General features: G+C 34.0%; 1 protein-coding gene across 2 annotated transcripts in view; it reads left to right on the top strand.

The window, feature by feature from the left end:
* The window catches only part of LOC122183002 (protocadherin-9-like), a 41,454-nt gene extending 14,782 nt beyond the window's left edge, over positions 1-26,672 (top strand). Inside the window, exons 2-3 of one of the 2 annotated variants that reach the window (XM_042876709.1) lie at positions 20,351-20,590; positions 26,419-26,672. In XM_042876709.1, the coding sequence (XP_042732643.1) occupies positions 20,351-20,590; positions 26,419-26,462 (284 nt within the window). In that variant the 3' untranslated portion in view covers positions 26,463-26,672. Of the gene's footprint in view, positions 1-20,350; positions 20,591-21,589; positions 21,927-26,418 lie in introns of those variants that run through there. The other variant, XM_042876710.1, reaches the window with a different exon arrangement.
* Positions 26,673-27,216: the final 544 nt, after the last annotated feature.

The raw sequence follows: 27,216 nt of genomic DNA, 5'->3' as shown, positions 1-27,216 counted from the left end.
GCTATATATTCTGTACTCAATCACTTGTTAAAATACCATTTTATTTCTTTAGAAACAAAATTGATAAATAAAATTAAAGCAATTCTTTATCAATTATTGGATTTATGAAAGCTACTCTGAAAAGTCTTCATTGAAAATAGACTTCCAAATGCCTGAAGATTTTTTTCCCCTGCAACATAGGCTTACCGTAGCAATATTACATTGTAGTCAAGAGAAAAATCCCTATCATTTCCTATATGTATATTTTTATTATTTTATTCATTCTTCCTGAATCATCACCAGCAATGCTTCTCAAAATTTGATAACATGATGCATATTCCTTAAAAGAATTAACTGTCTGTAATAAGGAGAATACATTCCAATTTCAAAATGGTGATTTGAAGAATATTTTTTCTTTTCACCTTTTTTTTAATTCTCAACGAGATTTGTGAGCAATTTACCACGCTTTATGGCAGAAACTCCACAGAACGCTTGGCATGAGCTGTCACTGGGACTCATGTACAGAAATACTGAAATGCAACTATGTTTCAGAATCTGAGATTTTGATGAAATTTTAGAAATTTAAAAGTAGTTTGGATTCTTCAGATGTAATGATGACTTCTGTTGTTTTTTCCAATGTCTTATATGAGAGGGAGGGCACACCTGGCTGACCTAGAAATCAAGTATGTCATCTAAGAAGATGTATTTTACCAGCCATTTGCCATGATCAGTAATTTTTTATTGGTCATTTTGCATGGAAATAACACGCTAATGTAATAGATTTAATGTGATGTTATGGTAATGGCATACTATTTAGCATGGTAATGTTTTAGCAGGCTCTTAAGAGCTTGACTATTGAGAGTATAATAAAGATTTCCTAAAGTATCGCCTAACTTTGTTATGAAGGGGAGGAAATAAAATGATCATGTCTTGGCTTTGGGGAAGCTAATGAAATTTTGCATCATGCCAGCTGCATTTTAGGTGCTCTGTGCTTTTTTGTATTTGTCTTTTTGATGGAGAAGCGAACACAGTAAATAGGATGAGCTGTATTTAAACTAAGTCAGAAAAAATGGAGTCTGTAATGAACAATGCATGATTGGTGAGTGACAAAAGGTATATATTTAGGAGAAGAAAGTAAAAAGTCATATTGTTTCATACGTCAATGTTGTCATATGATTCTATTTTGATATATATTTATACATTTGATTTTGATACATAGTGTCAGTGACAACCTGAAAGGCAGTTATTACAAGTTAATTTTCCCTTAATGTATAATATCCCATTTACTTGTACTCTTAGGCTACATCAGATATACTCTATTTCAAAAGTTTCTTCTTCTATTGTTTGACTAGAATACCATTCTTAGTAGCTTTGATTGTAATATAAACGTGAAATTTTTTTTTAGTAGTTATTTTTTCTTGGGCATATCTACATGTGTGCATTACAATTCTGGGCTGGTTGGCAGGATCAGTAAAAGTTATCTTTGCTGTGTTCAGAAGGTTCTGTAGAAGGTTATTGTGTTGTTTTTTCCCTTTCCTCCTGGAAGAAGAGAGACTTACATTCAAGATGCTTGCTGTGAATTAGTGGAATTGGAAGCACAACTGTATCTGAAAATCTTTGGGCAAAAAACGTTTCTAGTGGATACTTGAGGCTCAAATTAGAAAATGGTTTTCTGAACAGACCTGGCCAGCAAATTGTTGCTTCTGAAAGAGAAACCTTATAATGACAAGTCTAGCATTGAAACTTGATAGACCAGAGCCCTGCTAGAGTTATTGCATTCCCCACTTTACTTTTTTGTTGTTGTTGTTTCATGGAAGGAAAGATGGTCCTGTTATTTTTCTTCTTTTTTTGGATTACAGGAATATAGCTGTTCAGAGCTTTTAATCTTCAAGTTGGCATATGTGTAGGAGCCAATGTGAAGAAGCTTTTGTGTTACAGAATAAGTTAGATGCCTTTTCTTCTCCCTCATCCTTTGTGGTTGTCCTCAACTCTATTTATACACTGTTATATAATTACATTGATATAATCTGTACAAATCAGCAAATTTTAACCTGTTTATATGTGTTTCTTAATTCCTCTGTAACTTCAGCACAGTAATCATAGCATATGCAGGTGCAAGTTGCAGTAACATGGATGTAGTTCAAGTGTTTCCACAGAAAAGCTGCACAGTTGTAACTGAGCTCCCTGGTGCCATTGCCGTAAAGTTAGTTATGCCTGAGCTGACTTGAGTTTAACTAATTAAAATGAGCATATTGTGCTGTCTGTTGAATAGACCCCTGTATATAACTGTACACAGCTCTTCTGAATCACTTCTGAACTTTCTGCCATCTGTATGATAACAATTTATAAGATTTACACAGATGATGATTGCATTGCAACTTGAAGGGGAGAACAGACTTTCAGCGCTCAAAAATTTTAACTTTCTTTCTGAAATTTTTCCTTCACATTATCTGTGCTTGTATCTGTATTGTTCACTGAGAACAGAAGTTATTAACTTCATTGTACAGAAATTGTATCCTGTCTATAGCAGTTAAGAAGGAAAGTTTACAGCTCATGTCAGAAATATACACCAAAAATGTTTCAAAATAAAATACTAATCAGTAAATATAACACCATAGTTTTGAGCACTGAAGATACATGTGTAATTTTAATTGCATGAGGCAAAATCTAATTTTAAATTACATAGAGAAATGATAAAAGCTTTATATATTATTAAGGATTACAATTTATTAAATTAGAGTCAATTATATATATATACATATATATATTGTCGTTACTAATGATGATGGAAGATAAATCATTAATACGTCTACTTTAAGCAGGAGGAAAAATAAAACAACAGCTGTGAATAATTCAAGTAACATTTCAAGCAGATCTTAAATAGGAAAAGAGGCCATTCTTTGCTTTCAGATGCACAAAACTCAGAGTTTTGACCCCGGAAGACCTTGCCCCAGAAAATTCAGGGTTACAATACAGATTTCACCACTTGAATATAGTATTGTCATACACATGGTTAACTTTATGTGAATAGACTTGCTGAAGAAAAATTAGAATTACTCTAGATATTTGGAATGGAGTGGAATTTGTAAGCTTCACAAAATTCAGATCTTGAAACTGGTGCATTTAATCTGTTCTTAACTAAATGTCTCAAGCAATGTCAGAAACATTACTTTCTTGCTTTCAATGAGTTTTAAAATATAAATTCTATTTACAATTATTATTTTAAAGTAAGTCAATAAATTCACAATGTTCTAGGAGAAGGTTGTTGGCAAAAATAAGTTTTGATGGTTGTACTATTGAATCTGGTAAAAAAACCACAGTGGTTTCTTAAATGGATACAGAAGGGAACCATACTCTTTTATGCTGCAAGATTCTTTAAAATATGTGTAACACAGCACTTTGGTAGAGAGAGAACTAATTTTTTTTTGCTAAAAAGTGGGTGCATCCAGAGGGACCTGAACATGTTTGAGACTACACAAACTACACCAGATTCTAGGCAATCCCAAACACCAGTATAGACTGTGGGATGAATGGATTGATAACAGCCTTGTGGAAGATTTGAAGGCACTGATGGATGAACAATCGTACATGAGCTGGCAGTGTGCACTTGCAGGCCAGAAAGCCATATGTGTCCTGGGCTGCATAGAATGAAGTGTGGCCAGTAGGATGGTTGAGGTGATTCTCCCCTCCTACAATGTCCTTGAGACCCCATCTGAAGTCAGCTCTGAAGCCCTGAGCCAAAGAGAGACATGGATTTTCTTCATGCCTCAGCTTCCTCCCATCAAAGAGCCTCAGTAAAACAAATACTCCAAGTGGAATGTCGTTCGTGTTCATGAAAATTTTGGTTGTGCTGTGAAAACAAAATAAAAAATGAAATCTACATTCATGACAAGGCTTTGAAAGTGTTAATTAAAAAGGTGTATGGCCACATGCTGATTAAAGTAGATGAAGAGAAATATCGAATAACTATTTACTATATGAATTGGGCCCAAGGGTCCTCTGACAAAAATAGTTTATGATAATTTAATTAAAATTTTCATCAAAACGTATTTACACAAGGGAGTTGAATTAATACTGCAGAATTTGCACTTCCTAACTTTTTGGTGCTTCATAGGGAAAAACGTTAACTCCTTTTCAGTAGTAGTTCTTCAGCATGCCATCATGTACCAGTCAGACACTTGACTGGTACATATTCACCCCACTGATTTTTTTCAGATTGACAGCATTAATATAATAAGTATATATCTTATATATCTTCAATCTAAATAGGAATGCCAAAATGTTATAGCAGTGAAGTTGAAATCACAATTCCATTTGATTTTGGAATGCAGCATAAAGAAGGGGGAAGAGAACTAGGATGTGTGTTCTGATTGAATCGGACAGATAAACTTACATATATACACTGATATTCAAATTTACTCCCATTTGCAAATAGTTATCATAATACACATTTAAGATAATCTGTAAAATATCTAGGCCTGGTAAGTTTCGTATTTCTTGAGCAAGTCTGATGTATTTGCTGCTAGCTTTTTGGTTTTATTGTTTTCCCTTCCCTAGGGAAATTAAGTTCCTCAAGTCCTGAAGTTGCATAATTACTCATACTATGACAAGAAACAGAAAAGTGGCTCCGATTCATAGAGAATTAGAGTATAAGTCTATAAAGTGATAGATAAATGGAGTAACAACTCTGTAGGGAAATGGCCATGTCCCGTATACAGCAGCTTCTAGTACAGGTGAGGGAAAATTCCCCCTTTGCTACAGCAGAAAGTAAGAACAGTAGCTAGGTGAAGCAGCACTGGCTAGTGTATTGACTGAAATATTGTGATTAATCAAATGTATCCAGGCCTTAAAATAAATTTGCACGAGTCATATTCCATATGCATGATAGTATCTCAATGCTTTCCAATTCTACTATATTATGGACTGGAAATGGCAAAAAAAAAAAAAAAAAAAAAAGACACACCCAAAACAACATTGGGAACAAGCAATTTATTAGCACCTAAGACATGTTATAAATGCTCTTATATCCAGCTGTTCTGTGTATCTACACATAAACAGTGTTTAGAAAATATTGTATAAAACTTAGAGCAGTAGATTACTCAATACTAATTACCATTATATGTGATAATTACAACAAAACAATTTTCTAAAAAATATTGGTACTTTATGCAGCATTACTGTGAAGACTTTTGCTTCATGGATCTATTGATTAACAATTTGTGACCCTCAAGTATCAGTAATGTTTGTGTACAGCTTTGAAAGTCACTGTCAGTGTCACTCCTGTCCTTGTGTGATGGTGCCTGTCTGTGTGTCACAGGCTCTGTGGTATGCAAATGGACAGCAGAGCCTTAATGATTACTTCTGCCTCAAGGCAGTACAGAAGGTGAGAGAAAGGACCAGTGAGTGAGTGCAAAAATAAAAGAGAATCCATGTCAGGAACCTACATTTTTTGGCAGTAGGGCCTGCGTTGTATTTTTTGTTTGTTTGTTTTCTCCTTGAGACTTTAATATCCTTTTCTGCAGAGGTTCTGCAGAACAGTTTCATCTCCCAGCATTCATAAAGCCCAGTTGGTGGGAGGCTTTTACCCAGCCATGATAAATTATTCTCTGTCAGAATCCAAATCTTCCTTTTCAAGTCAGACCATTTTTCATGAATTTATTCTGTTAACATGAGCTTGAATAGAAGCAATAGATGATAATGAGTTAACTTTGAGCATATTAATGACATCTCTAGGAGACTAAAGATGAATTAAGGAATAAATAGTTGAAGAGATTCAATAACAGTCTAGTGAACACTTGGTCAGCAATTGACTGGTAGCTTTTCATTTAGGTCTTTTTGTATTCTATGGTTAATTAAAAACACAGAAAGATTTCAAAGCAACCATTTGGAATACAGACATAAAGTTCTCTTGCCAGCCATACTTGCTGTAGAAAAGATGATTGTCATATTATTCTACTGAAGCCTAAGTAACATTAGCTCCTAAATTCAGGTTTGAACCCTTTTAAAAACAAATCTGTGTGCCAAACATGCTGAGAGCTTTTGACATACATCTGCCAGAGCAGCACTTACCCTAGACTTAAAAAATCCTTTCTGTAAAGCTTATGAAAAAAAGAAAGAAACATAAAGCATGTGCTTTTTTGTATCTGCTTCTATAAACTACATTTAAGGGCAGTATATGGACTGCCATTTCTAACAAGAATTGTTCTAATGTTATTTTATTTAACGCATGTCTGCTACATCCCAGACTTACAAACTAAACTTCTAAAAGTGCTAAATGCTACCTTTTAGTGACTTCATACAAATTGAGCATTTCTAAGCCTTGTTTCTATGGGATCCTCTTCCAAATTCAATAGAGAAATGGCTAATTAAATCTCACGTATTAAGGAAAGTGGGAAGTTCCTTGACAAATCAGAATGCTAATTTTTAACTCCATTTTTTAATAGATATTACATTTTTATTAGCATAAATATATAAAATATTATCAAATAGGAGTGAAAATCACTTTAGTAAAGAAAGCCATGGTGTATTAAATATATATAAATAAAATTACTGTCTGATCTTAGGACATCTTGTTATTAAAAAGAGCTGAGTGAAAACTTAACACCTACACTCTGAAATTCAAAGCTCCACAAATAGATCTCTAGAATCCTCAATTTAGACAGCTTGTTGTGATAAGAGAAAGATACTTGTATAACTAAGTTCAAGAAAGCATAATTTAGAGATTAATCAGCATTGTGTTCCAATTATAAAACAGGTTTTTTTTTTAATAATGACTTTTTGGATGTATGTAATGTATATAATGACAAATTAGATACCTGACTTTATACTCCTACACTTGGTGTGCTCAAAAGTATTTCTAAAAAAACAAACAAAATCAACAGCAAGTAAAAAAAAAAAACACTTTCCTCCAACAGTTAAAGTAATCCTTGTGGATGTCCTGGCAGCTATCGAAATGGGCTGAAAAAAATCCTGTCAGCAGATGCTTATTCACATTTCCAAGGATGATATTGCTCACTCTAAATTCTTCCAAATAATCATAGCTATAATTGTTCCCTAAAACTGTCTTTTTTAAAATTATGAGTAATCTCTTACTTTAAAAAATTGTGTTAAACACAGATATGACCTAGATTATTCCCATCACACGTCAGTTGTCCAGCTGTTGAGAAAATTATCTGATCCAGAAATACAAACTACTCACATATCACCCTTGTTAAAATTAGAGTATTTTTATATTTTAATCATAAAATGCTTTGGAGAAGTGAGAAGAATGTCAAAGAAAATCTGAAAGCCACTGCGGGAATTTGTTCAATGGAAGCTAAATGAGAATTAAAACTCAGCAGTGTATTTTCTGAGAGTTTTTTTCAACAAAGAAAAAGATAAAATAATGCACAGAAGTCCTCAATGTGCCAAAAATTTCTTAACAGTTGGAAAAGGCTTATGTGAAGTGATATGAGAAACTTAAAACCAAACAGCTCCACTTCAGTGGAGTAACTGGTCACAACTGATTACCTAAAGAGAGAACTTTGGGAAGTATTACCGCAGCAGAATCGTGCCAAAATTTCTGAAGGTGCTAGCAGTGCCAAAAAAATCCCAGTTAGGAAGTAGGAAACATCACAGTCAGTAAGTGGTTCTGTACTCATCAGATGGAAACTCTGGTCAAGTATCCCTTCATTTCTTTCAAATGTTTATTCTGAATGAGGCTCTGAGCTACTGTATAGAGATTGCTCCGAATCGCTCAGAGCCACTCTCACTTCTATGCCTGACTGGAGTACAATGAGTTTGGATTATGCTGTTTTAAATTATCACCCATTTGAAGTAATTTTCTTTATAAAACAAGATTAAAATGACTGTAATTCAAAACATTTTACCTCGAATTGATGTGAAAATTGTAGTGTTCATATTATTTCCATTTTTCAATTTGACAAAACATTTCACTCCATGTATAAGCTTTTCTGTGTTGTCACTATCTTGAGTGAAAATATGCATTTTACTCCATGCATTTTACTCCTTCCTGATGTGCCTTATTTTTTAACACTACTTATTTAACTTTCTTAAAGAATGTCTTTATATAGCCTATTGTGGTACCTAGGGAAAATACAAACAGATTTAGGAGGTTTGCTTACCTCCTTTTTGCCCCTCACAATAACAGTTTATAACTTTGTACTGTTAAAATTTGTTCACTGTTTTTTCCAGATGCCTGATGGTCAGATAAGTGCTGATCATAAAGCAAAAAAGAATTTGTACTTCTTCCTGGAGGAGCTGAAACTCAGATTGGAGTGATTTTTATTTACATGAAACTTCCTTTCAATTGTTTTTATAATAATATCACAGTAAAAGTTTCTTGTGTTTTTCTTCAAGGTTTCACATCTGAACAAATTATTTAGGGGAAGAATAGCCTCATCTCTTTCTCAGAATTTTAGTTCACAGACAGGCAGTCCCATCTGTGATTGTTTTTAAAATACATGAATTCTGAGTTACTGACACGAGTTTCCTATGAATAATGGCATTTGTATCATCTAATAGAGAATGCTTCACACAGAGTTCTTGTAGTGAAGTTCAGAATAATACTGAAAAACTGCAAAACTGAGCAACTTGCAAAGGTCCTTGGCTGAATTAATACCAGTAGAAACTATAACTAAAGATCCTGGCTTAAAGAATTCAAATGTGCAAATGTACTTAAATATAAGTCAAGCTGTATTCAACCATAAGTGAAATAGAATGCCAAACCTTATCACTTAAAGTAACAGTAATACATATGTCAGTTGTCAAACCCTCAGATCTTGGAGAGAGCTGCTTTTGTGACTAAATCTGCAAAGGATAATTCGTTCCTTACTAGGGGGTATGATTTCATGAGCAGAAAGCTCTAACTAGTACATATGTATAGGATAGATTTAAAGTGATTATGGAAATGTCACCGCAGGACAATGCATTATTAGTAGCCCCTCATATGTTGTATGCTGTTCCCTTATGTTTGCTGATAATTAAAAGCAGATTGGGATGTCATGGTAAGAATGAGTGCAAAATGTCCCTTTTATCATTTGCAATAAATATGAAATAGTGTTCTTTCTGTATCCCTCAGTGATTGTTCTATTTGTGTAGGTGACAAATGACATCTTTCTCCTTGTAATGTGCCTGCAGGGTTAAATGACTTTATTATTATTAATGAGTCATTGCTCCAGCTGCCCAGAAAGAGGGAGAACAGAAGACATAAGAGATTTAGACCTAAGTAATTACAAGTGTAATTATTACCTTTCAAATTTCATTTTTACAGCAATCAGAAAGTTGTTAATCAAACATGGCCCTTTCACATTTTTTGGGAGTCTCTATCGAAGGGATGAGTAGCTACATGGTTCCACAGAGGGCAATCTGTGGCAGATTGACAAAGTGGTAGTGACAGAAAACTGCTGTGAAAAATTGGTTAGAAAATGCTGTCTAGCTATCAAGGAGCCTGCAATTCAGAGGGTTTTCCAAGAAACAAACCCACCTGGGCTTCAGCCATATGGAGGAGAGTGTCGTCTAGGGGAGGACAGAAGCTGCAGGAGGGGAATCCTTTTGTCCTGTGGAGAGATGAAATGTCAGAGTTTTACATCTCTTGTCTGTCTTTGCACAAGGTTGTACATTGTGAGTAAGGAGTTTAATAAGCACAAGAGATCTGACAAGCTACTGGTCAGTGCAGGGGAACGAAAGGGTGTGACTTACTGACTCTGCTGTAGTTATTTTTAAAATATTTCTAAAATAATTATTCATAAAATCTTGAAAATCCTCCAAAACAGAATTTGGTGGAGCATAAAGCTTGTCCTTCTGTAGTAATGGTAAGGGAGTCATAGGAAATTTAGAAAATGGAAATGAATGTGGATTGTGCTAAGGCCGTGTTGCAGGTGCAGTTAACTGGAAGTACTACTGTTTTTCAGAATCATAAGCTGAACATGACATTGTGAAATGAAAAATCTGAGGAAAAGCTTTGGTGAAATTATAACATTTCCTTTCAATAATGTCCTTACTGCATAATGTTGGACTAGCAGATATTCTCATATTGGAAAAATCCACATGGAAATAAGGAGGAAAAATGGAAACTATTAGTTCCTATACTTTGTACCCCAAAATTTCATTTGAATCAATGTTGTCACAGAACAGGTGAACTTGAAAAAACAACTTTGATGGAAAACTGCTTTGCCAGAAAAGCTTCAGCCAGCTTTACTTGCATACTGAACTCAAGTAGATAGTTTTACTACTGTTGATCAATCAAATGCAGTATCTAACAGCACTCAAATAAGCACTGTTACATAGGTATTTACATTTGAACATCGTGAAAATATCTAGAAATATTCACAGTCTGAGTAATATTCAAAATAAAAACAAAACCTTGTTATGGTTTGTTTTGCATTCTAATAAAGGAAATGTTTTGTTTTCTTGAAATGCAATTGGGCTCACAGCATAAAAGCAGAGAATATTTGAAGAATTTTGTAAGGGTTTTTGTTTGCTGCTCTACTGGTCTTTGACTTCAAATTTCTGTTTGTTTATGCCTGACGAAAGCAAAATTTTTTAGAACACAGTTTTATTACCTATCTCTTAGGATGGCACAGGAAAAATCCACTTACTGATTTACTTAGCATCTGGTTTTTTATGAATTCCTTTTGAAAATAAAGATTTCGTTAATACGTCTGAACTATGAACAATTGCAAACCATTGTTCAGTTACTTTATATAACTGCTTAGAATTCTATCTTGATTACTTTTACTGTAAATTCAATACTATTGAAAATAATAGATCTTTGAACTTTCTGAAAACAGAGCCCCAGTTTGGTAAATGCATTAAGAAACTTATTAAAGTGAATTAAGAGTGTAAATACTGAAAACTGAAGCAGAAATGTAGTTATTTTATCCCACACCGATCCCTTGATGCTGCATGTGAGGTATCTCAAATATACCTGAAGAGGAACTTCTTGTCCTCTTCATCATCCTACACTCTGCTGAGGATGACTTGCTGGCCTGATCTCCTTAATTCATGAGTGTTAGAATTCATTATTAGAGTAGTATGAGTATACACTAATATTTTGATGGAGGTCATTTATCAAGAATAAACGCTACTGACCCTATTCTACCTAGAAATTCTATTCCCTTATCTCTTTGAAGTTCATCTATTTTCCTGTCTCCGAGGATAGATCTTTGTTCTCTAGCCAGAGAACCACAAAAGGTAATTGATTTTTTTGATTGCAGTGTTCACAGCCTAAGCTTAAAGAATGTATTTTCTGCTGTTTCCATAGTAAATGAGTTTATGTAGATTTAGTGATTCTTAGTTCTCTCTATGAATCTTCATGCTTTAAGTATTTAGTGATTTGTAAAAACAAAAAAACTTAGAACAACACAAAAACACTGACCTATTTCTCTGTACCCTTGCTTGTCTCTCTCATACTTCTCTTTCTCCCCCACCCCCCTGGCCTTAAAAAACTGAGCATGGTGTAATCTTCCCTGTATACTTAAAGTCCAGGTATCGTAAACAATAATTGTCTTCTTTTCTGAATCTTAAACATATATATATATGTGTGTGTTTGTGAATGAATGCAAGAATGGAAGTATGAATGAAAAAGGGAGAAATCTCTTTGGAAAGGTTGGAAGAAGAGAAAAAACAGATGTTATGAATTATCAGCAGAAATGACTGCTAAATAAATTTCATTTTCAAATTACGAGCTTAAAAAACTGCGTTTTGAGGAGTGCTGTACAAACAAAACCTCAAGCTCTTCTTATGGCATTAATATAGGGTTTTTTTTCCCTCTGTTTTTTGAAGAGAAAATATAGCAATGCACATATTTCCTTTGTATAATACACTCTCTTTTTCCATTCAGTGCCTCTCAAAATAATGTTGATACACTACCAAATCCCACAGCAAACCCACATGCAAAAGCTTCTTCTTATTGAATTAAATGAGAGAACATATCATGTTGAACTGACTCTTGATTAAATAAATAAATGAACTTAAGCAAAACACATCTGTTTAATTGGTAAGGGCTCTTCATGTGCATTCCTAATGAGGCATTTGGATAAGTATTTGATCACAAAAAAGGAGATATAAATGCTACTTCAGAGTGTCTACTATTACCCAGTATTGGTTAAATGAATTTTCTGTCAATCGGCCCCTCTTCTGTTTTAACGTGTTCTTACTTTTTCTAAGGTAACAAACATGTCTGTGGTTCTAATAAAGAGAAAATAAATATGCAGGTATTTTTATTCCAGATTTTATCTTTTTAATTGTTTTATTTTAGAACTTTTTTCTAATATTATTTGGCATAGATAGTTAAATGTTAGATGTAACTTCTTAGTGGAAATATCCAAAGGGGGTTAATTGTCAAAAAAGCAGCAGGAAACAAGAGACAACTTGTATAACATTAAGGGGTGACTTCCACTATAACTAAGGAAAATAATTTTTACAACACATTTGCAATCTAATCTCTTGAAGTTGATAAGAGTTATACTAATCCTCGTAGAACTTCTGCATCACATATTTCAAGTAATGTTTAAGGATATTTAAGAAAGCATTAAACTAGTTTTTATATATGAATTCACATATTTTAGGGCAGTAAGGCCTTAGAAACATCATCATATTAGAGAGTACTTAGTGAAATAAGTATTGTATCTATTGCTTCAGACTCTCTACAAACACTTGAGGATATACTAGCATTACTATGCCTTCCATTTTGTGATCACTGTAAAAAATGGCTTTGATGAGAGAAGCAGAGAATGATATAAGGTTTTCACTGCACTCAATCCTGCTGGGATTGCTGGAGTGAGTGAGCCACTGTGTGTCACTTAGTTGTTGGCTGAGGTCAGCCCACCACATTAAGATAAAAACAATACTTAGGAGACAGTTATTCCAAGATGATAATTGCTGGGTATCTACAACTTTAAATAGACTCTTCTTTTCCTTCCCGCAAACAATAATTTTATCTGTAGAGGCTTAAAATGAAGTTTGACACATCAAGAGGAAGAAAAATTTGCTGTGTTACAAATGTCTTTCAGAAAACTGGTACTGGAAGTGTTTTCCAGGGGCCAGCTGTAAAATCACTGCTGAAACTCTTTTTCATCCAGCATATTTTTGCGGGATATTGGGTTTACTGCAGAAATTCTACATCAGTAGAAAAGCTTGATATATACCACTGAAGATGTATGTGTGGGGGAAGAGGTACAGATTTCACTCTTTGTCTCCAGGTCGAAGGTTATTGCTGCAGGAAAAAACATTCTTCACTGTGTAGTTTCACCTTATCTAATTGATTCGAATTTAAATTTATATTCTGTGTTAAATAATGAACTCTGTATTAATAATTAAAAAGCTTCAGCACAAATGTAAAGCAGTTAATTAAATATTAAATAAAGGACATTGTATTACTCACTGTTTTAATCAATAGACTAGATTTTAGGCTATTCATTTTAGATGTTCATTATACTTTACAAGTTATGGTTAAAATTCTCATTGATAACTCAATATAAGAAACATATGCCTTTGCAAATTAGAATATTTGTTTTGCTGTAAACAAGGCCCATACATTAAAGATCAATAATACAGTTGGGCTGCTGAAAGAAGAGAGGTCAATACCATGCACTCTGCAATATTCTCACATGCATGTTCATTAGCATTGAGCAAAAGAGGTTGCAGGTGTTTGAGGAGCTCAGTTTTTTTTCAGAAGCTTATTTTTTTCAGTGAAATATCTTTCTGTGGAAAACAGCAATTACTGAAAACCAAACTTCTTATAAGATTGTTGCTTTTAAACAGTTTCTTGGTTTTGATTAATACAAGATTGGAATTCCAGTCAGAATAACAATGAGAAGCTTAATGAAAGAGTAATGTGCTCCGTTTTTGTTTTTTTTTCTTCTAAGGCTATTATTTGTGAAGGAAAGATTCACTTCACTTCACAAGTGTAGTTAATTATACAGGAATTACCATATGTTCTCTCTTTTTGCCCTGATTCATCCTCCCTTCTCTGTCTTCTTCTTCACCAGCTTTCCCTATCCATCTTTAATAATGTTTGTTAGACTAGTTGAAGCCAGATGCAAAATATCCACATTTCACACCAGTGGGATTTTATAATAAAAAGCTTCACTCAGGACAGCTTTTAGGATTAAATTCAAATTAAAAACATGGATGTTAGGATGTGTAACTGTGATGACTGGAATGGAAGAATATTCTAGCAATTCTATTGAGCACAAGATGGCCACACAGAGATATGTTATTTCCAGCATGCCTCTTGATTGCATATTCAGAATGTCTGGAGAATCAGCCTTCCACGGAGTGTAATTTAACATGGGATATGAGAGAGGAAAGCCCTGTATGGAAGGCTGAAGAGTGAAGGCAGTAGTGTGTCCTACTTGTTCTTTGGATAAAAAGGTTGAAAGGCTAAAACTTCAGTAATTTATTTAGGTTTTTGAGTTACCAAGATATATATGGGAAATAAAATATTCATAGGAAGCTTCTCCTAAAGGGATTCTATTATAAAAGCTAAAAAAGATGTATTATAGCAGCAGTTATTTAAGGTTTCTACATTCAAGCTTCTTCCTCCTGAACTTACTAAAACAGCCCAGTTTATACTAACAAACTATTCTGCCCTTCCTTTCTTATTGTTAATGTCATTTTAGTTCTCTTAACATAGCAGAGACTGCTAAATGATGTTGCCCAAGTGGCAGCTTTTGGTCACCAGGGTGATTCTGGGCTATTATTTCCCTATATTATGCTTGAATTCTTGCTTAGATTGAGTACCACTTTTAGTACATACACATGGGCAAAAGAAGGAGGGGGAGAAGGGAAGGGGGAGAGTGCAGCAGGGAACACAACCCATTCCTTAGGAGCCATTGGCTGAGAAGAGCAGTATAAGATTGTCATCTTCATCACTCTGGTGAGTTCCTGCTGAGCAGAGAGCACTGAAAGTGCAATGGGAGCTGTTTAATATGAAACGCTTCAGTAAATGAGAGGTACTTCTGGATGCTGACAGAATAGCATTGGCACTGCAAGCCATGTATTCATATATGTGCTGTGTTGTGAAAATATGAAAAATAGCTCAGCAATGGCATAATTATGGGCAATTTGCTTAATTGCTTGCTAATTGTTGCTTGCTTTATTATGAAACAAGAGTGCTTTAAATGCAACACTGGATGGTTTGCATCCAAAATGTATCATATTCAATACTGGCTTTTCATTAAGACTTCAGCATTAAATTCAAGCACTCTATCTATATTCCATTTTTAATTTTTTTTTTGAAATTGTTTTTGAAATTTTTAAATATAATTTATAAGCTCCTAAACCTGGAATATGAATACTTTGCTAGTGAAAATTTACCAATTCCTTTTGATTATTATTACATTTAATGTGGATAAAGATGGGGACATTTTAAGGATTCTCCAGAAAATCACACTGTTCATTGGTCAGCTTTAAGAATGTGCAGCTTCCTTTTGAAATGTGTTAAGAAATCTTTCAGGGGAGATGTAAGGCAATAAGGCAATTGTTAAACTTTGGCCTAAACTTCTGGAAAAACACCATATACCTTGCTCAAGATAGCCTGTTTTGAGCAGTAATTTTGACCAGGTATCTTCAAAAGTCCCTTCCAACCTAAGCCTGCATGATTCCATAATGCAAGTAATGAATTTTGTGATCTTATCTTAGTACTACACCTCCTGTTTGGTATGGACATATGGGTATAGGGGTAGAAAAGAAAGTGTGTCTTATATACAGCAATGTACACAGCATTATGAGAATGCTGGTAACACAGTCGTATTAACAGCTTGTCTTCCTTTGAGAATTCTCGATGAGGACTAGTCTTAAACTTCCAATATTGAGCTGGAAGCTTCAAAGCGTGCAGCATTATTCTATGTATTTTGTAGACTGATAGTGCAAAAAGCATTATAGAATTCTTTAGCTTTATTTCATATGCAAGAAGAACACTCAGCATTTGTATTTTCATCTATACCATACATGGACTTTGTAATCATAGAAAGGTACAACCAAAAACAAGCATAAAACTATTAAGTAGTATTTTTTATAACTGCTTTTCCTGAAGGGTAGCTACCTGACAAAGTTGAAACTCAATGTTTTAAGTGAAAATAATTGTTCTTACTGAAAAGTGTTTTGACCTATAAATGATAAAGACTGCAGAACAATGAAGAAAGCCTTTTAACTATTGTGCTTTTAGTTATATTTGACAGTTCTGATCTAAACATTTCATAAGAACTGACATACATTTTCTTTAAAAAACGTTCTTAGTTCTGAGGCAGACAGTTTAAATAACAGCTTCATTCCTAAAACAATCTGGAGTTCAAACAACGCTGGTAAATTCACATGTGTATGAGTGTGATCTGTTGCATGAATTAAAAATTCTTTCATATTACTTGTATGTCGTAGTTGATGGTTCTCTTACATGAGAAGATGTTACTAGACAATTTCTGTACAGAAATTCTCTATTCTGAAAATACTCAGAAATGGCAGAAACCTTCTTTAACTTGATTGTTAGAGGCAGACTCCATAGATTTTTTCTTACCAGAATACTTATGGGACTGAAAGAATAATTACCAATATTGCCAATTTTGAATGAGAGAAAGGCTCAAAAGTTTTTCTTTTCACCTACATTTAGCAGTGACTTGCATAAAGTAACTATTACAAACAGTTGCCTGCATAAAAAGACGCAAAGCAAAACGAAGCTTTAAGAGTAGCATCCAGCAAATTCAGTGGTCAATTTACACAGCATTGGATAAATAGCCTGTTGAGCACTGAACCTGACTCTCGCCCAGCAGCGCTTGCATTCCTCTTCATATTGTCCTCTGGGATGCTCTGTGGAGCCAGCCTGACTCCCTCCTTTTAAGTGAGCAGCAAATGGAGGAGGGGGAGCCAGGCTCAGTGCTAGTTACATTGACTCCTTTCTTTCTAAGTTGGTAACAGAATTTTGGAAATCAGCAGCATTGTATTGTAAGTTGGCACCGTTAGCAGTACACTCTACTGCTGATAAAAAGCAGGAATTGTTGAAAGTAACATTTTTATAACTAAGGTATAGTTAAATGGCAATAGACTGCCAGGGCAGGGAAGCAAGTGAGAAAGATTTCAAGTGCTAATGAAGAAGAAGAATGGTATCTTAGGAGAATGGAGAATGAATTAGAAGGACTGAAAGAAGCTACATTTCATGACCTAGAAGAACAAGCAAAAAAAGATAATGTCTGGTGAATATTCATGAAGAAAAAAATCCTGTTTTGTGCTGGTTCATTGAAAAACAGAATTATGCTCCAATGGTCATTTTTACTTCATTTTGCTAAAAAATAATGGTTTTGTTTATTTATTTCTAATTCACGCCAAATAGAAGTTGTTTTGCATCCCGATTGTCCTTGCTAGTAGTTCTTACTGCAACAGATCAGTTGCTGAGATTTTCTAAGATTCCTTTAAATGTAAATAGTGAGGACCTTGCCTGTCTCACAATATATTCATGGTCACACCCTTAGTTAATTTGGTTTCCTACAGCATACCCAATCTCCTAAAAGGTGCCTCAGGGCTGCAGTGATGCTATGGACTATATGCCGATGTTTTAAATTAAAAACAAAACAAAACTCTTCTATTCATTTTATAAAACATGTTCTTCTTTTGAAGTTACAGTAGAGGTTGATAATTTTTTTTTTAAGTGCAGTGCATTATAAACAAAACTTGACTGTTACTGTTGGAAAAAAAAATGAGTCAGACAGAAAAGTACTTGTATGTCCTAAATACTTTTTTATTTGCTGTTCTCTTGCAGCACTGCAGAGCTGCTCAGTAGAAAATGGAAGTAACTCTTCAAAATTAATGAGAACTGTATATTTTGCATATACTAATTATAAGCAGTGATGAAAAATAGAATTATTTTGACAATCAAGATTACATTTTACAAATACCTACACTGACAGATTATGATTGCTACAAAAAAATGCATCTTCTCAACAGTCTGTAAGTGCAGGATTGTTATATAATTAAACTCAAACCTCAAAGCCAAAATAATTTGTACTCATATCATAGGATTGTGCCCAGAGTTGTACTAATGATTTGATAGCGTCTTTGCGTAATATTTTTGCTAAAACTCATGTGCAAATCCTTTATTAAGATAATAAATGAGACTGGCATCCTGAGAACATTGTTGTTCTTTGCACACTAGCATGTTTCAAGTCTGCATGCAGTCTGACAACTCATGACACAAAGTTACCGTCATACTGATCTGTCCAGATGGTGTTAAGAATGTTTTTTAAGTGATCTTTTATTTCTTTAGTTGCCTTGTCTAAAGCTTAAATGTTATGTTTTTATTGCCAAATGCTGATTTTAATTGTTTAATTTTATTTTTTTATTCGAGCATTAGATAATACTATGAGTATTGTAACTACTTGCTATGTGGAGCTAGTAATACATAAGAATTATTATTTCCAAACAAATAACTGTATTTTTCCAGCTTAATTAATTAAAAGAATTTTAGGTGATATCTTGAAATAAAAGGAACACTGAGGGATTGAGTATCAAAGATGTTTTGTTAATAAATGCAAAAATATCAGTTTTTGCGTAAGTCAGGGGTTACTCAACTCTTAGTCAAGGATGTACCTGATTTCAGTGAATTGTCTTGATCAGAAGAGAAGGAAACCTGGATAATTAAAGAGCTTTAAGAGCTTGTATATACTCAGATTTATTTTTCTAATAGCACATAGTAGGACACAAAGAGATTAGACTAATCTAGCAGTAGTAACTTTTTTTGAGTGAACTGTTTTCTCTACTGAATTATTTTCATATTTATATATCCCACTACCCATCAAAACTGGATTAGTATTTCAACAGGAAGGTGCCAACGCTTTGTCAGGATTACATTCAGACATATGGAGACAAAATGAAAGTAGACATGTTGAAATGCTAATACTAGGGCAAAACAACATTTATAAACACTAATTTCCCTAACAGGCAGATGCAATATACAGTGTCCTTCAGGAGAAATTATCAAGAATATAACATTAATGAAACAGCAAGAAAGCAATTGACTACTTATAAGTGGTAGACTTCAAAAAAAGATGCATCCTGTATGTTGGACAGCAGCATTATGTATTTTAATGTCTGAAGGAAAAACTAAATCCATTTGTATTTAGATGTAATATGGAAATATGTACTTATGCTTCGTAGTTTATACAGATTTCAACATTCAAAGTAAAAACAGAACATTAAATTAAAGCAGAAATAAAGCATCTGTTTACAAACAAAGCTCAAAAGATGAGAGGCTCCTACTTAGAACTCATATTGCAATAAGTAATTTGTAACAGCATAATTTCTGTGCTAGTTGCGAGCCAGAACCCATTTCTAAAGATTATCTTCTTGAAGCTAGATATTAAAAATACATACATAGCTTTTATCATAAAGAAAAATAGCGTTGAAGTTTTGTGAAAAGACACAGTGAAATATCTGAATGGAGACTTTTCCTCTCTTCTGACATATTTTAACTCTGTTCATAGTAAGATAATATAAAATTATTATTATATATAATATGAAAAACATTTCAAGGGATGATTTTTGGAGTTTTAATTACATTAATTTGAATCTACACTACCTAGTAAAACCACAGTCATTTAAATGAAATTGATCAAGATTTTTTATGTACTGAAAATTATGTGTTTCTCAGTTAGTAGTTGGCCTTTGAACACATTATCATTTCTGTAATCCTTTTCAAGAGCACAAACCTTGCATCTACTCAAGAGCTCTGGTTCGATTACTTGTAAACTACAGAGGTTACAGCTTTTCTTGCTATTACCCTTTGATTTTTTCAAGGTTTCCAGTATTGAATGCATCAAGAAATCAATCCTCTTTAAAATAACTGTAATGCTGTCTTTCATTCTTAAAGTTCTTGAGTGCATCTTTGAAACCAATGTACCACCTTTGACTATATCCAAATTAAATTTGTTTTTTTCCTTAAACAGAGAAAAAAAAAAAATCCAGCATTAACAGCATATTTTTAAAATCTAATTTTAATCTTATTTTTTCATGAATGCAAAAAAGTATTGTATTCCTAGATTATTGTAAAGCTTTTAGCTTTATTACTAAGGGGACAATTTTAGAAAGTAAAAACATCATTATACGTAGACTATGTAAGGGCTTTAGTTACTTGGGCTGTAGTGGTGTAATCATCTGTTCTTAAAATGTTAATGTTTTTTCTGATGCTTGCCAATGTCACCACTGTGGGCCTCCAAATTGAAAGCATCTGTATGTTCATTTAAGTCGTATTACTGCAGGTATTTTCTTTCTAAAGTACATCCTTTGTTTTAGAACTGGGATTGCTTTCTTAACCTTCATTCCCTACGTAGATCATTGTTTAAATCTTTTGGTAATTTTTTTTTATCTTTTTCTGTCTTCCCAGCTATTGAAGTAAATCTCCAGAAAGCCCTGGCTGAGGCCTCTGAAACCTGCACGCAGGAGTGTCTCATCCTGGGCCATTCTGACAACTGCTGGATGCCACCTTCTTTGACACAGTATCAACAATCCAACACACCTTTGCCATCATTTGGCTTCCAGCAAAGCTGGGGCCGAGGAGCCAGGTCTGATGGACGACACACTCTTGGGAGGCCCCTTCCAAAGGATGACACTGACAAAGGCCAAGGTGGGCCTAGGCCTCAGTTCTACAACACCTGTGAAAGACAGTGCACCAGCGAAGATCCTGTCAAAGTCATCCCTCTGGCAAATTTTGCCATGTCCCACCAGGCAGCAGTGTCTGGGAGTAGCACTACGTTTATCCATGAGCACCAGCTATAAATGCATATCTGACAAATCGGCTATTTCAGGCTTTAAGGTGTTACTGTATATAGTCACAGCCTAACACTGTTCTTAGTGCATATACAAATTTGTTAGGCTTGTGAATATTTATGTATATAGAATCCTAAATTTAACTTGAAAAGCTAAATCCTTAGGACTTAGTTAAAGAAAATTCACCCCAATTCTTAGTAAAATATATAAAATGGGGAAGAAAACTCAAAATCCAGAGCCAATCAAAAGAAAACCTTAAAAACCTGCTTATTTTCTAATATGGGTCTATATGGTACAAATATCTGCTAGCAGGTCTTCCTCCCTGTTGAAAGCAATTCCTTAATACAGCTTAGGAAACATTGCAGTAACATAACTTTCCAATTTTTTTCTGTCTTCATTGTTATAATTTATAAGGTATTCATAGATTTCACCTTCCATTTGCTTACCAATAGAGATCAAGTGGTCAATTTCTTTTTTGGTTACCTTACACAATATAAAAAGACATACTTTGGAAGGATGGTGTACATTCCTACCAAAACTTACTTTTCATGTAATTGAGAAGAATGTACTCAAAGACATGACAGCTGCTTTTGATTTTAATTTTCAGTGGTTGAATCTACAGGTATTTATTCTTTGAAAGAATGCAGTAGATGAAATAGAAAGCTCTTACTAGGCTTTTCTGTGTGAAATAGACAACAGGACAGGATGCAATATAGATCTAAAAATATTACAAGATTTTTTGTTAATTTTTATTTAAGATTTTCCTTTCTGCAATAATAAAAGCAACAGTATAATGCATATGCTTTTCAGGCTATAAGTCTAATTTTTTTTTATTTTTTTATTTTTTATCTTGCAGAGCTTGCTTTGGCTACTGTTCCTGTTAGTTGAAAATTACATGGGCACTGCTGAAATCAGTAGGAAACTGGGGTAGTTTTTTGGCTGATGTCTTATTGTGGCTTTAAGCTACTGGTGTTTAAAATATTATAGTGATGTATATGTTTGTTTTACAGCTATAATCAATCACCTATTGCAAGTGTTCAGTAAAAGGTTAGTGATAATATTAGTTACTTCACCCCAAACTTAGAAGATAAAGGAGTAGTTGTCATTGTAGCTTAGTTTATTATTAGAGAATCACAGACATTTCTCGGCAAAGAAAGAGGAATCCAGGTAATGAGTGCTGGATAACTATAATTACAAACACACTCCAATCATATTATTTGACAAAGTCTCAGTATGATTCTCTGTAAAGATGAGGATTTTTTTTTTTAGTGTTTTGTGAACTGGATGGTATAATAGTAGCGGAAATAAAACTAGTAAATTCTGTAGTGGTTAAAATGGAGATTCCTTTCTTCAATGAAAAAAATAAAAAACACCACATTTTCCTTTTAGCATTCTGTTGCTGTTTAGCCATCATCATTTACAGTGTGTACATACCAAGATCTTTTTCCTTAACAAACTGCATAATTTTGTTTAGTTTATTACTACATTAGATGAGACAATTGAAGTTGTGTGGAGGGAAATTTGAAAGTTTATGAATATTTCCCATGGACAGAATTCTATGTAAGCTTCATACTGTAACTTACGTGTAACATAAAAATGAAATGAAATTTAAAAAAGGAGTGTAAAAATGCTGTAAAAAAGCTGCTTGTAGAATTTACAGAAGTTCAAGTTGTTGAGGGTTTCCAATGAATGCTAAAAGAGCTTCTATTTTGTGCCCAGCAGGTATAAGTAGCTTTATATATTGTTGTCCCCACTGTAAATCTATTCAAATCACATTTACATTTTATGTGCAAAATTAAACAAAAAAAAAGAAAAAAAAAAGCATCACTTTTAATCTACTGGTAGGGTTTAATTAATAAACATCAGATTATCTGACGATGTACTTCTGGGTTTTTTTGTTTGTTTTTTTGTTAATGTAATTTTTTATAATGTTTAGAAAAGACATGGCACACTGCTTTCTGGTTGCATGTAAATCCTGGGAGAAAAAAAACAAAACAGTCCTTTGGCTACTGACACACAACGGTTGATACAGCTCATTTTCAGTTCCAGGACAACTAAAAATTTGACAAATTAATTTACACCTAATATATACAGAGCCATTCGTTGTTTGCTTTGGAGACATCATAGTTAGAAAAATTCAGCAGTCCTTTTCAGGATATACAAAAAAGCTTATCTGTAGTTTACACAGCCTTACCAAACACATTAATTGTGCAAATTTAGAATAAGGCTGGCATATAATACTTGCTATTGTAAGCAGTGGACTTCAGTTTTTATTATACAAGTCTGCTATATTGTGTGTATATAGAATTGGCAGCTGCACTTGAAAACTCATTTTTTTCCTCTCAACAGTCCTTTCTGACAGAATATTGTAATTGAAATTTATTGGCAAAGCAATCCATTCCTACAGTTTTGCTATTTTCACAGGAAAAGATAAAGACACTAGAATTATATTTTTTTTCAGAGGCAGAAGAACAAAACAGAACAAAAAAGTTTAGCAAATTATTTCTAAAAAGAAAACAAACAAAAGAAAAAAAAAACACCTAAACAAATGAGCAAAAAACCAACAAAAACCCGAAGAACAACTGCTTAAGCAAGATGAATTGTAAAGATGAATCTGGTAATAGGAAGTGTTAAATGTCATATCCAGGGAATTGTGTTATGGTATTGTAAAATTCAGTCATCAAGATACATAACACTTAATTGTAAATACATACTGTATCAGGAGTTAAATGTTGCTTTCATTTTTGCATATTATATATCTAATATGTAAAATTATGCATTGGAGGCAACATTTTTTTTCTGTGGTCTGTTCAAGTGTCATGTCAGTATCCAGAGGAATAACGTTACTATAGACTCATTACACATCTTGCCATATATATAAGTAATTTATCTAGTGCACAGGCTGTATATTTTTGTGTAATTTTTTTAGTCACTTAACTTATTTTATCTTACTTGTGTGAATTTGTGAAGAAAACGATCCTATATACAATATGCAGTAAAATGGTAGTTACATGATTAGATTTGTTTCATACAGTGTAACAATAAATGAAAACCTTTGCCTTCAAAGTAATGTGTCACACAGTCTAGCCTAGATTTTTTTTTCCCAAGCTCAGTACATGCTTGTTGCACTTCCAACTACTGCATTGAGAAAATAAGTGGTAGCAGCAGAAAGAAAGACAGTTTTTTGATGATGTCAAATAGCCAAGTGTAAAAAAAGGAGATGAATTGAAGTCAAACTGTTCATTGTAAAAATAATTAAAAAATAATAATAATAAAAAGCCAGTTCTTTGTTTTGCTAAACTGTGCTGTATAACTTAATTCTAAAGGAAGAATATTTAGGCCCTGTCTGCTTGACCAAACAGAGGCTACAGAGCACCTGCTCTCTCAGGGCTATGAGGCAGTCAGATGCAGGTCATTTAGCTAATTATCATGGCAGTGAGCCCATGCTAATAGGACCTGAGGGCTTAAGAATGTTAGTGTGATGGCTTGGTTTGAGGAAAAGTTAGTTAGGTGGTTCTGAATACAACCAAGTCTTTTTTTTTTTTTTTTTTTTGTCTGGCACAGGGATGAAGGCTTTAGCCACTTTGCATCAGGTGGTATCAGGTATTTGTGTACCCCGTGTGTGCACATATGCGGGTTTTCAGTTTTTGTGGTGTTTTTTTTTCCCCCTGGGAGAAGTGATACATTGCTCTGCTGTGTTCTGGGCGAGCTCTAATCCAGTGAGGAACCACTTCAGCCTCAAATTATCATTGTTATGCCCGCTTCTAGCATGGTTGAGTGAGATAGTTGACTTAAATAATTAAGTCATTAATGGTTGATTAGTGCAAGGTCGTTTGATTCAAGCTTATGAAGTTTGAGAAAGCTTGATCATTTACACTTGATTTTGTTCTTAACAATTCTAGCTCAAGTTTTGCTTTTGCAGCTTTGAAGCTGCTCCTTATTAAATAATCATTTATTATATGATTACACTGCAGTTTACTACCATTATTTAATTAGGTAAGTAAAAAGGGAGGGATCGGTTTGTGCAGACACAGAGCAAAGTTGAAGGCAAAGATTTTATTTGGTATATGTAGGAAATTGTGTATAACATGTTATCCCTAGTGAAGAAAAGAGACTGACAGATTCTTGTAAATATCTGGGTTTGTATTTCTGGGAAATATCCCTGCTCTATGGCATACTACAGGATCTGAGAGTGAGCAGTATATGTCTGTGTATTGAAGCAGCCCTAACCATGCTTTACAAATTGTGCAGTTGGACATCATATATCATTGTCCAGCAGCTTTTGAAGTCCAGTAAATTTACAGTAATTCTATTTCAGGTCTATGTACAGCATGTTGTCTTGTTAATTACAATGTTTATTAATAAACTAGATCCACAAAAGCAGTTTTCTCCTTTGCACTGTCTTCTTTGAGTTTCTGAAACGCAGATTTAATTTTTTTCTTTTTTAAATATTCCTCCATCTCTGCTTCCTTCATTCCCTGCTTCTCATAACTCATTTATTTGTAAACCCCCAGACTGTGAAGAAGGAAAAGTTGATTACCTTGCAGTTGCTTCACAGAAGTGAGCAGCAGGCTTTTGATAGGCAGTAGAAATATTCACAATTCAATGTGTACAGCAGCCTAGCTTTCTACTATCAGATATATTTTATGCCTCTCGGTTGCTTCTTTTTGTACAAACCTCCCACCTTCTACTATGCCTCCGGTACACTTATTTATTGAAAATCATTACAAGCTGGAGTTTGGAATGTTTATGGGTTTTGTATTGTTAGAACGTGAGAAAATGAGCTATTTCTGATTGAGAGAGCATGATTAATATGTTGTTGTTGAGGTAAAGGGATGAGCCTCTCACTATAGTTGTCATCTAATGACAGTCCACTAGCAGTCAAATGAGAAACTAAGGAAATAATATTTCATGCATTTTCTGTATTGTTTAATATTCAAAAAGAGAACTTCTCTTGACATCAAGCAGTAGTATCTTATTCTTTGATGCAATTATGACTTTGGAAGCACAGATTTCTTGTCTGTCTGCTGAACCTCTTTCAAGAAAAGAACATGCTCAGCCTACAAATTAAAACCAATGAAAACAAACGGAAAAAAAAAATAATAAAAAAATCCATGCCATATTAGAGAGAAGGCATCCCTGGCTTGGATCATAAATTCTTAAGCAGTAGTGGTTTGGAAGGGCAAACTCAGGAAGCAATGAAACTCAAATTTCACAGAGCTATTATAAGCCAGTTTTAAGAATAATAGAGCAAGACAAAAATAAGCAGTATCTGAACATTTGCATAATTTTAGCATTGGTGTGTTGCAAAACTGCAGCAGGATTGCGGAAGTAATGTTCCCTGAGTATCATCTGTTCTCATTCCTTCCTGTGAGCACATAAGAATACATGGTGCTCTTCTCTGGCCGTGCTGAGAATAACTGAATCCCAGATACCTGTTGGGTAACTCTATAGGGTGCAGCATTTTCACCAAAGTGCTGCAGCACTAAGGGCTGATACAGTGTTCAAAGGCCTTTAAGACAGACTCCAAGGCTTCCTGCTAGGAAGTCTTCCAGCAAGGTAATTGCTTGTTAGAATGTACAAATGGATTTATTTAAAGAAGAACATGGGTTTACCAGTAGCATGCAATATTGGAGATGTGCTGCCTGTGTGATCATTTAGCACTTTCTTTGCCTTTTCTTCAAGTTTCTTTCAGGTGTGACTTTAGAACTGAGCTGCATTTGGATTGAAAAGCAGCTAGCTCCTCCTTAGAATGGATGGATAAGTATCAAGTCGAAGAAGAAAATGAGCACGAAGCTAGTTTCTGCAGTGAACAAAAAGCAGCTCTTCTCCTTTGTGTGGTGGTGAAAGTTGGACTTTCAGAAGATGCATGTAACACTACTTGCAAATAACAGGTATTTTTCTAAGATGTAATCTCTTTCTTCTGTCCTTGCATTCACAATCCAGCATGAAAATAAATCATAACTGCAATGAGACTCGTGGTATATTTCCATTTTTTATTATTTCAGTGATATAAAGGTATTTTGATGGTGCTTAATTTCAGGCTTAAAGCAGAAGTTCTAATAATAAATGCATTGCTTATCTGAAATGTGTCTTCATATTTAGGTCTAAGTAATTATTTTTTCAGAAGTTTAAATCTGAAGGTGCAGGCTTTTTGGATAACTTTTGTTTATGACACTGACACAGACTCTTCTTAAACATTTATTCTCTCATAGGAATTGTCTACAATTGTCTATAATACACCTATGAAAGAGACACAAATGAGATGTCTGGAAGCACTGTACTAGACTTCAACCCCTTAGCTTAAAGCCAACAGTAGTGATGTGCTTTAGAGCAGATGAGTAGGATGTGCAATCAAAAATACATTTTCTACGGCACCAAAATGAAGTTATTCTCTGCTACTGCAGCTGTTACATATGTAGTAAAATATCTGATTACATCAGTTTAAACTAAGATAAATTGTTCTTAACCTGTATTTAGCTT

Source organism: Lagopus leucura, unplaced genomic scaffold, assembly GCF_019238085.1.
Source record: "Lagopus leucura isolate 7727_CA_CO unplaced genomic scaffold, USGS_WTPT01 Super-Scaffold_100016, whole genome shotgun sequence".
Classification (NCBI taxonomy): domain Eukaryota; kingdom Metazoa; phylum Chordata; class Aves; order Galliformes; family Phasianidae; genus Lagopus; species Lagopus leucura.
The sequence above is the reverse complement of the archived record's forward strand: the minus strand, read 5'-3'. Positions and strand labels throughout refer to the sequence as shown.